General features: G+C 42.5%; 1 protein-coding gene across 1 annotated transcript; it reads left to right on the top strand.

Moving 5' to 3' along the window:
- The first annotated feature begins 527 nt into the window (after positions 1-527).
- Positions 528-11363, top strand: LOC124070868 (protein NLRC3-like). Its single transcript, XM_046411167.1, has 10 exons — positions 528-901; positions 5755-5868; positions 6306-6384; positions 6465-6687; positions 6766-8563; positions 9250-9423; positions 9583-9756; positions 10062-10235; positions 10397-10443; positions 10680-11363. Exons 1-10 carry the CDS (start codon positions 855-857, stop codon positions 11213-11215), a joined length of 3366 nt encoding a protein of 1121 aa, XP_046267123.1. The 5' UTR covers positions 528-854; the 3' UTR covers positions 11216-11363.
- The last annotated feature ends 102 nt before the right edge of the window (positions 11364-11465 follow it).

Here is an 11465-nt window from a genome sequence, read left to right as displayed (position 1 = left end):
AAGAACAGAAAATCAATCAAAAATGTGAAGTTTGAGTGGATGTAATGAAGACTTGTAGAGGTGGAAGAGGAGAACAAAAACTCCAGAGTATCGAAGCTCCAAAATGGAAGATCTTTTCTGTTTTACAACAAAGATGTAATGATGTTTCAACCAGATAAATTCATCTCCTCATGTTGACTCCAGTTCCACCCAGTGATGTTAACTGTGTGAATGATGGGGAAGTTGTTGCAGCTACAAGCTTCATGCTGACCAGTCACTGAGGTTCAGACTTTTCTACCACAGCAGCTGAAGGCGTGTCGATTGTCTTGGGTTCTGCTTTTGTCTCCACTGTTCTCTCCTTACATTGGGGATGACTTCCTGCAGCTAAATGTCAGCTCAGCTCAGGATGTGATACTGATTCCAAGTTCATGTACTCCGAAGGGGAACTGAATACAACAGCCGCAACACAGAAACCACAGCAGGACGTCCACCAGCAGGACAGCAGCAGAAACCCTGTAATGTGTGATGAAGACATTGTTGTAATGAATGTTGGGCTCTGACAGCATGTTATTGTGTTTGTGTGAAGGTGTGGGCTCTGCTATGAATCAGTGTGAGGAGACAGAGGAGGGAGTCCCTCCCTCTAAAACCACTCTGTGTGGGGAACATGACAGCCAGACCAAAGCTCAGAGGTGAGATGGGGATCTCTAACTGTCCATGACTCTTCTCCATGTCACAGCTCAGCACTCACATCACTCCACCATCATTATTCACACTCAAAGCGCTGTGTGTTGTTGTGTTGAAGCCCTGAGCAGCAGCAGAGACCAGACGGTCCTGAACCTGAACCCAGCTGCGTGTCCATCAGGAGCCACCAGTCCATGGGTCCACCATTGCACTTTAAAGGACAACATCCTTCAGAGACTCAGTAAGTCAACACAGTCCCAGTTAGCAGGAACTTTCCCATAACTTCCTGTGATCCTGGCTGCTTCAGATTCTTCTTCAGATTCTTGACTTCATATTTCTTCATATTTACTCAGGAGGTGCATGAGGACAGGTAGAGACGATCGTGGATTTTTCTCCCCCCTACACACATTTGAGATGCGCATTGTTATTAATTGAATTTCTACTGGAATTTTTAGAGTTTCTATCGAGTCTTGTCCTGAAAACTAATAAAGTAATTATTATGGTTAAATTCAACATCCATGTGGACAATGATAATGATAGCCTTTGCACAGCATTTATCTCTTTATTAGATTCAATCAGCTTCTGTCAGTGTGTATATAAACCCACTCACTGTTTCAGTCACACTCTTGACCTTGTTTTGACTTATGGCATTGAAGTAGAACATTTAATAGTCCTCGAACAAAATCTTCTTTTGTCTGACCATTGTTTAATAACTGGGCGGCATGGTGGTGCAGCGGTTAGCAGTGTCGCCTCATAGAAGGAGGGTTCCAGGTTGAAATCTGGGTCGCTTTATTGGCGCTATATATATTTTTACATACACACACTGAATTTGTCTTCTGCATTTAACCCATCCTTAGTTGGATACACATGCAACAACCAGCAAATTACATGCAGTGAAACACACAGGGGCAGTTATCAGTGGATGGATGTTTAATAACTTTTGAGTTTGTATTACTTGAATATATACCACCAAGAAAAAAATTCCTACATTAGATACCTGTCTGATAGTGCTGCGGCTAAATTTCAATTCTATTGTTATTTACTTCAGCGTAGTGCGGAAAACAACAGCACTAAGAAAAGTCTTATGCCAGTTGTCATTGTCTCAAATCAGCCATTTTGTGTACAGTGCTGCAAGCTCATTACGGACAACGATAGACTCTGTTGCCCCGATAAAAAAGAAACACTTAAAGCAAAAGAGACTAGCGCCATGCTGAAATACTGAGGTTAGCAAATGCGCAACAACTTGGTAGGAAATGGCATTCCTCCAGACTCATTGAATCTTACTCAATCTAGCAAGACAGTCTCAGATTGTATAGGAAGGCTCTATGAACTGCCAGAGCAGCCTATTATTTAAAATTAACTGAGGATAACAAGCATAGCCCCAGATTTCTCTTCAGCACTGTAGGCTGACAGAAGGCCATGGTGCTATCAAGCCTTGTATCCCAGTGAATGTACTTGTAATAACAGAATAGAATAGAGTAGAATTTATTAACAATTATACAAGGTACAAAAAACTACATTGAAATTTTAAGTAACCATAAACACTTCACCTTTGACTTTTTGGACCTCATGGCTAGAAACCCTGAAAGAGGACCGTTTTGCATGATTTTTTCCTTGTTCCACCATGTAAACCAGGGGAAGCGAGTCTGGAAATGTGGTGCAGCCTTATTTTTGAAAACACTGACACAATATAAGCCATCAAGCGTGACTGCTGGTTCTCTATGCCAAACTGGGTTTCCTGGATGTGCTCCCCAACCCTCTCTCCTCAGAGCTATTTCCCATTTTCTGCGTTTGTCATAGTCCCTGGGAAACCTATATGGAGTAAGAGTAGTAGATAGAGAAGTAAATTAGTCTGATTAGAAGTGTGTCAATTATTATTATTGAATTAAACAATTCTTATTGAATTAGAAGTGTGTCATAAAATCGTCTTGGACGCAGACCGTAGAGGGTAATCTGGATTTATATGGATTAGGCTTTCTTACAACTATTGGTAGCAGTAGTAGTAGTTATAGTAATGCGATTACCACTAATACTCACAAACTACTACTAATACAAATGCTAAGACCACTTCCACGACTCTGACAACTATTTATACTTCTACTACTGCTTGCACTTCTAGTATTTCACTACTGCTTGTACAATAGCTAATATTAATCATCTGGTATTTGGCTGTCAAGCTGCTATCTTAAGTTAGTGTTTTGCTCGTAGTCAAGTAGCTACTGAAGCTCTCAGACTGGAAGCTCTCAACAAGATTAAATAATGAAAAAATAGAACCAAAAACCATTCTTACCTGTGAAAGGTTATTCCAAGTTTCCGTGACTCAATTGTATGGCGTTGTGTGCAACCGTAAGCAACACAATGAGTGGGCATCCTTGTTTTTGTACTTTCGCTCTGTCCACATCCATTGAATGCTCTGACAATTTGCCCCCACAAGCTTAGCCTCACAGTCGGCACGCCGCTCAAAGGGGTGTGTTGTATCTACTCATTCATATCTATGGGCATGTCCCTCGAAGCCAAGATGGCGGGTCGTCACGTGAGTGACGTCATCAAGACCAAGATGGCAGCAGAGTTTCACACAGGACGTGCAGCTCAGAGCCAAGATGGCGATTGCCCATATAATGTGGCTACCGTGGCAAACAAAGACTACAAAGGCAAAGACCCTCGAGTGTCAAGTGTCTCGCGAGGAGATTCGTGATGGCATGCTCGGACCTCTAACTCATGCCCATGTGAAAATGTGTGAGAGATAAGGATAGAAGAGGAACTTAAAGAATTAAGAACCCAGTAAAGATCACCACTTCAGTTCTTTAGAGTCTCACACTATCATCACACAATAGCGAAGTCAGTAAACCGAAGTTTATCTGCTCAGATATTGGTCTTTTAACTGGTGATGCGTGAGCTCACAGAACTGATGAGCTTGGATGATCGGTAATAAAAATTAAATGAGCACTTACAAGCCAAAGTCACACATTAGCAACTCTATCTTAATAATGCCAGTACAAAATTAAATGATTTCAGCATTTACAAGTGAAAGTCACACATTAGCAACTCTATCTTAATGCTGGTAACAAAATTAAATGATTGCAGCATTTACAAGTTAAAGAAAATCATGTGTAAATAACATTACTTTACACTATCTCCGTCCAGACATAAGCCTCTTACTGTGAGTTGCTCCGGTCCTTGGAGTTGGAAAAATTAATAATCCGCTTAAACGTTCGCCGCATTGTCCTCAGCGGGGTGCTGGCGATCGGTTCTTTCGCTCCTTTGGCGATGCGGCGTATCACTGTGTGTCCCTCAGCGGCAGCGGGGAAAATCACTGGTGAAGATAAAAACTAACTTGTTTAACTTGTAACTTGTTTCATCCTTAAACAAAGTCGGCGCGCTGCTCGTTAACATGCGATCAGCTGATTGTAGCAATCCGCGTCGGTTGAATGTTGCTCCCTTTCGGCAGCTGGACACCTTCGGCAAAACTACGAGGAAAACTGGACACACAGTTAGTGACATAAAATAATGGATCATATGTTGACCTGATGAGAAGAGGATGTCAATAAAACCAGATGAAACAAATCAAAGTCAAATCAATCAAACTTCAGGCATGTCTGAAATGAAAACCTGGATGACTTGCAATTTTTTACTTCTAAATTTAGACAAAACCTAAGTTATTGTTCTGGGCTCTAAACACCTTAGAAACAAATTATCCAATGATATAGCAACTCTTTTAGCAAATCTTTGACCAGGACGTGTCCTTTAATTCACACATAACATACATTTCAATGACTGCATTCTTTCACCTCCGCAATATTGCAAAAATTATCCACATTTATTACTTCCAGTCTGGATTATTGTAATCCAGTGCACATGCGTCGATATGTGTGCAGTCTGTTACAGACAATCCCGACTTTCTTCACCGGTTTCTATTGTTTATTATATTAAGCTACTCTTTTTACTTTCTGTTACTTTGCTCACCCTGAGGTTTTTTCCATTTTTTCCTGTTAAAGGTTTTTCTGGGAGTTTTTCCTTAGTCGATGTGAGGGTCGAAGGGCAGAGGATGTTGCTGATGTTATGTTAAGCCCTTTGAGACAAACTGCTTGTAAAAATGGGCTATACAAATAAAGTTGACTTGACTTGACTTGACTTGGGCTACACTTTTTCCTACCCACCACACGCCAGGAAAGTTGTGAGTCTTTTTGGTGTTTTTGTTCATCGCTGAACTACTCTTTTCGGTGCTGCAAAAATCACCTACAGCTCAATATGACAAAGACCAAGGGACTGGTGGTGGACCTGAGGAGGACTAAGGATCTAGTGACCCCTATCAACATGAAAGGGGCCACTGTGGAGGTGGTACAAATACGTGGACAGTGTTGGGACTGAGGTCCTTCAACATCTGCAGGACAATGCTGCGGATGTTCTGTGAGTCAGTGGTGTCCAGTGCCATCACATATGATGTTGCCTGCTGGGGCAGCTACCTGAGGGTGACAGACAGTTATCTCATGACACTTTCCAATTAGAGCAAGTCCAGACCAAACTCTTTTATTAAATACATATACAATGTGTATATGTACACATGTAAATATCTATATTTCTAGATTTATACTTACCTTGTTTGTTCATCCTATTTTGTATCTTTCACTTTTTTCTTGGTCGGGAAATGTGCAAGTGCAATGTCTGTACAAAAAGAATTTCCCCTCAGGGATAAATGAAAGAATTCTGATTCTGATTCTGATTATCAGGTTGCCCCAATAAGTCTCTAAAGACTCTTCAGCTAATCCAGAACGCTGCTGCACTCCTGTACTGGCTTCTCTACTTTGGCTGCTTGTAAAATCTAGGATAGAGTTTAAAATTCTTCTCCACATATAAAGCCCTGAACGGCCAAGCACCATCCTATCTTGAAGAGTTGATAGTTCCCTATCATCCCACCGAAGCTTTACGTTCCTAAGATGCAGGGTTACTTGTGGATCCAAGAATCTTCAAAAGTAGATTGGGAACCAGAGCCTTTACTTTTGTACTTTGTCATGAGATAACTTTGTTGTGAATTGGCGCTATGTAAATAAACTGAACTGAATCGAATTAAATAGTTTGTCTGTGTGTTTCTATCAGTGTGGACCACCGGACAGCAGACTCTCCTGTACCCAGCTGTGTGTCCATGAAGAGTGACATGTCCATGTTTCGACCACTTTACTTTAGAGGTGGACACGACTCTGCTGAAGGAAGGTAAGAGTTTAAAGCAGATGAGTTTGATATTCTGCAGCTTCTCCTTCTATGAAGTCATTCCACAAAAAGATCTACCAGTTGGTCTCAGCTTTTTAGTTACTGTTACAAAGTTACAAAGTTACTATAAGGCAGCTGCTCCGTGGTCTCAGTCTGCTGATTCCAGCAAAGGTTTTTCAAACTCATTTTGTTTCCTGGAGCTTTTTCAGTTTTCTGTAAGCAGGAGATTTAGTCCACAGAAACACATCAGTTTTCCAGGAAATTTGGATGAAACTTGTGGTTTGACCAAACAAACACTTTGTCAGCAGGTAACAGTGAGCTGCTTCTTAGATGAACCTGAAGGTGGCCTCATTGGTGCCAGAAAACTGGATCAGTCGATTCTTGAAAAGCAACAAATGCTAAAATGTGTGTAATCATCGTACGTCCTGTTTTCTCCACAGAGTTCAGCAGCAACAGTCAGATGTTCTCAGTGGTCAGTATGTCCAGCAGAATCCAGCAGACCTGGACTCCATATTCATGGTGTGTAAATGCTCAACAACTTTTAGATCAGCACCAAATCAAATCAACACAATTTTTATTTTTGTTTTATCCTTTTACAGCATCTTGAGGAGAACATTGTCACTTTTGTGAAGAATGAGCTGAAGAAGTTCCAGAAGGTTCTGAGTCCAGATTACTCAGAAAGCTTAGAAAGGCAGACTGAGGATGAGGAGTCATTGGATGGTGAAGAGCAGAGGACGAGCAGCAGAGACGCATTTCTGAAGATCACACTGCACTTCCTGAGGAGAATGAAGCAGGAGGAGCTGGCTGACCGCCTGCACAGCAGTAAGAGGATTTTCCACACTCCACTTTTCTCACATTAACACCAACATCCACTCACTGATTTGTTGTGTTTTCATTCAGGAACTGATGCTGCAGTTTGTCGACGTCAGCTCAAATCGAAGCTGAAGCAGAAATATGAGTGTGTGTTTGAGGGGATTGCTAAAGCAGGAAACCCGACCCTCCTGAATCAGATCTACACAGAGCTCCACATCACAGAGGGAGGGACTGCAGAGGTCAATGAAGAACATGAGGTCAGACAGATTGAAACAGCATCCAGGAAAACCAGAAGACCAGAAACAACAATCCAACAAGAAGACATCTTTAAAGCCTCACCTGGAAGAGATGGACCAATCAGAACAGTGATGACAAAGGGAGTTGCTGGCATTGGGAAAACAGTCTTAACGCAGAAGTTCACTCTGGACTGGGCTGAAGACAAAGCCAACCAGGACGTCCACTTCACATTTCCATTCACTTTCAGAGAGCTGAATGTGCTGAGAGAGAAGTACAGCTTGGTGGAACTTGTTCATCTCTTCTTCACTGAAACCAAAGAAGCAGGAATCTGCAGGTTTGAAGAGTTCCAGGTTGTGTTCATCTTTGACGGTCTGGATGAGTGTCGACTTCCTCTGGACTTCCACAACAATGAGATCTTGACTGATGTCACAGAGTCCACCTCAGTGGATGTGCTGCTGACAAACCTCATCAGGGGGAATCTGCTTCCCTCTGCTCGCCTCTGGATAACCACACGACCTGCAGCAGCCAATCAGATCCCTCCTGAGTGTGTTGACATGGTGACAGAGGTCAGAGGATTCACTGACCCACAGAAGGAGGAGTTCTTCAGGAAGAGATCCAGAGATGATGAGGAGCAGGCCAGCAGAATCATCTCCCACATCAAGACATCACGAAGCCTTCACATCATGTGCCACATCCCAGTCTTCTGCTGGATCACTGCTACAGTTCTGGAGGATGTGTTGAAGACCAGAGAGGGAGGAGAGCTGCCCAAGACCCTGACTGAGATGTACATCCACTTCCTGGTGGTTCAGTCCAAAGTGAAGAACATCAAGTATGATGGAGGAGATGGGACAGATCCACAGTGGAGTCCAGACAGCCAGAAGATGATTGAGTCTCTGGGAAAACTGGCTTTTGAGCAGCTGCAGAAAGGAAACCTGATCTTCTATGAATCAGACCTGACAGACTGTGGCATCGATATCACAGCAGCCTCAGTGTACTCAGGAGTGTTCACCCAGATCTTTAAAGAGGAGAGAGGACTGTACCAGGACAAGGTGTTTTGCTTCATCCATCTGAGTGTTCAGGAGTTTCTGGCTGCTCTTCATGTCCATGAGACATTCAACAAATCTGGTGTCAACCTCCTGGCAGAAGAACAATCAACATCCTTGTGGTGTGGACTGTTTGGAGCCGAATTAACACATTTGCACCAGAGTGCTGTGGATGTGGCCTTACAGAGTCCAAATGGACACCTGGACTTGTTCCTCCGCTTTCTCCTGGGCCTTTCACTTCAGAACAATCAGACTCTCCTACAAGGTCTGATGAAACACACAGGAAGTATCTCCCAAATCAATCAGGAAACAGTTGAATACATCAAGAAGAAGATCAGTGAGAATCTGTCTCCAGAGAGGAGCATCAATCTGTTCCACTGTCTGAATGAACTGAATGATGGTTCTCTGGTGGAGGAGATCCAACAGTTCCTGAGGTCAGGAAGTCTCTCCATAGATAAACTTTCTCCTGCTCAGTGGTCAGCTCTGAGCTTCATCTTACTGTCATCAGAAGAAGATTTGAACATGTTTGACCTGAAGAAATACTCTGCTTCAGAGGAGGCTCTTCTGAGGCTGCTGCCAGTGGTCAAAGCCTCCAACAAAGCTCTGTAAGTGAATGCAGAACTGGAGATACTGACTGGATCATATGTGATGGGTTGTTCTCAAATAATATGTGTTTTGGTCCAATAAGGTTGATCAGTTGAAAAACCTGCGAACTGTTAGAATCACATCAAAGATCAGGACCCAAAATACAGACCCTGACGCAAGAGTTGAAGTGAACAAAAGGAGTTTTAATGAACTTTAATGAAACAGAAGTAGGCAAATAAAAGGCGACTGTGAGTCCTGGTAAAAATGATCCAAAGAAGATCCAGAAACCATGCGCAACGCTGGGAACACCAGAAAACACAGCAAATCTGCAACAAACACAAGGACAGCACAGGTGTATATAGGTGATGTAACGAGACACAGGTGAAACTAATCAGGGAGGACTGTCAAAAAAGGAGGGAAAACAGACAAAGACAGGAAATGACAAGCTAATCAAGACACAAGAGGAGACAAACTAGAAAATAAAACTGAAAACTAACTAACAGAAACTTCAACGTGACATAAACTGTTTCTTCACTTTCGCTGACCCTTCACAGGAGTGAGATGAATTAACTTGTGAAGGGTGACCCATAATTGTCATATGCTTTTATATTTTTATTGTCACTTTATTGCTCAAATTACTACTGGTGTGAGTCATATCAAATATACAATGAAATGTTTTCTTATATGTCCTGTATGTTTTGTTTAGGCTGATTGGCTGTAATCTGTCAGGGAGAAGCTGTGAAGCTCTGTGCTCAGTTCTCAGCTCCCAGTCCTCTAGTCTGAGAGAGCTGGACCTGAGTAACAACGACCTGCAGGATTCAGGAGTGAAGCTGCTGTCTGCAGGACTGAAGAGTCCAAACTGCCAGCTGAAGACTCTCAGGTCAGGATTAATTAGTTTGTTAAGGATGAACTATAACAGTTTTCGGGTTTTGTCATCACTGTTCTCCAGCCATTTTATGACCAATTCTTTCAGATAAATATAGATCTAAATCAGACAGAACTGTTTTCTTATATGTCCTGTATGTTTTGTTTTGTTTAGGCTGAGTGACTGTAATCTGTCAGAGAAAAGCTGTGAAGCTCTGTCCTCAGTTCTCAGCTTCCAGTCCTCTAGTCTGAGAGAGCTGGACCTGAATAACAACGATCTGCAGGATTCAGGAGTGAAGCTGCTGTCTGCTGGAGTGGAGAGTCCAAACTGTCAGCTGGAGACTCTCAGGTTGGGGTTCATGTTTTATTCAACAGATGTCCATTTGAATATTGCTGTACATACAGGATGATGTCTCTGATGATGTCCAGCTTCTGTCGATTTTTAGGATTTTTAGGATTTTCGAGGATTTACTGAAAAACTATTTTGTGCAAGAACATTTCTCCATATTTTTTCTACTTAGTATTATTTTTAAACTCTATCGCAGAGACATGCAGTAGATCATGGTGTTCTGGTTCTGTTGAAGACAGGTTCAGGTCTCACAAACAGAAATGATGAGTACATACGTGTGTGTGTGTGTTTATATGTGTCTCCAGGCTGTCAGGCTGTATGATCACACAGGAAGGCTGTACTTCTCTGGCTTCAGCTCTGAGATCCAACCCCTCCCATCTGAGAGAGCTGGACCTGAGCTACAATCATCCAGGAGACTCAGGAGTGGAGCTGCTGTCTGCTGGACTGAAGGATTCACACTGGAGACTGGACACTCTCAGGTTTGTCTGTCACAGTGACAAGCTGAGGACCGAGCCTGTGTATGAAATGTGTTTTCTAAATGCAGCTGTTTTGTCTTCATGGTGGATCTGAGTGAAGGTTGATGAAGATCATTGATGAGGAAGCTTCTGAAGGTTCATTCTGACTTTGTTTCTCCCTCCAGGGTGGAACATGGTGGAGAGCAGAGGCTGAAACCTGGTCTGAGGAAGTGTAAGTGTGTGTTTTGCTTGATGAAAATAAGGCAGCACATGTTAAAGTAGTTTCAATCTAAAGCTTGTTTATCTGCATTCAGCTCTCAGTTTGATAGAAGATCCAACAAGATGAGTCAGTGTGAAGTTTTGATCTAATGAACAGTATGAAGCATGAAGCAATGAAGTAACAAATGAAGCCATCAGGTGTGTTAGATGATAAACTGCTGCTGTATTGTGTCTTGTTCTCTCCATCAGATGCCTGTGAACTCACAGTGGACACAAACACAGTAAACAGAAACCTCAAACTGTCTGACAACAACAGGAAGGTCACATTTTTGACAGAGAAGCAGCCTCATCCTGATCATCCAGAGAGGTTTGACTGCTGGAAACAGCTGCTGTGTAGAACTGGACTGACTGGTCGCTGCTACTGGGAGGTTGAGTGGAGTGGAGGAGTTGAGATATCAGTGACTTACAGTGGAATCACAAGAAAAGGATGCACTGCTGATTGTTGGTTTGGGTGGGATCATCAGTCCTGGAGTCTGAGGTCTTCTGATGATGGTTTCTCTGTCCGCCACGATAACAGAAGTACAGATCTCCCCTCCTCCTCCTCCTCTGTCTCTGACAGAGTTGCAGTGTATGTGGACTGTCCTGCTGGCACTCTGTCCTTCTACAGAGTCTCCTCTGACACACTGATCCACCTCCACACCTTCAACACCACATTCACTGAACCTCTTTATGCTGGATTTGGGTTCTGGTCATTCGGTTCATCAGTGTCTCTGTGTTCAGTGTAGGAAGGAGAGTCTCCTCCTGTTAGAGAAACACACACACACTTTAGTTGTCGTCGTGTTAGAAACAAACTGGACTCAGTAAAACAGGAGCTGAGGAGACGCTAAAGGCATGAACATTTAAAGAATAAAAGACAAGCAAAGAACAACAAATTTTTATCAATAAATGGTTAGTAAAAGCAGAAATCAAGGGTGAGATATTAACAAGAACACAAAGTGAAAGATGAAATAGAAAATAATAAAATAAATAATTAAA

This window comes from Scatophagus argus, chromosome 14, assembly GCF_020382885.2.
Source record: "Scatophagus argus isolate fScaArg1 chromosome 14, fScaArg1.pri, whole genome shotgun sequence".
NCBI lineage: Eukaryota > Metazoa > Chordata > Actinopteri > Scatophagidae > Scatophagus > Scatophagus argus.
Note: the sequence above shows the minus strand (reverse complement) of the source record. Positions and strands in the feature narration are given on the sequence as shown.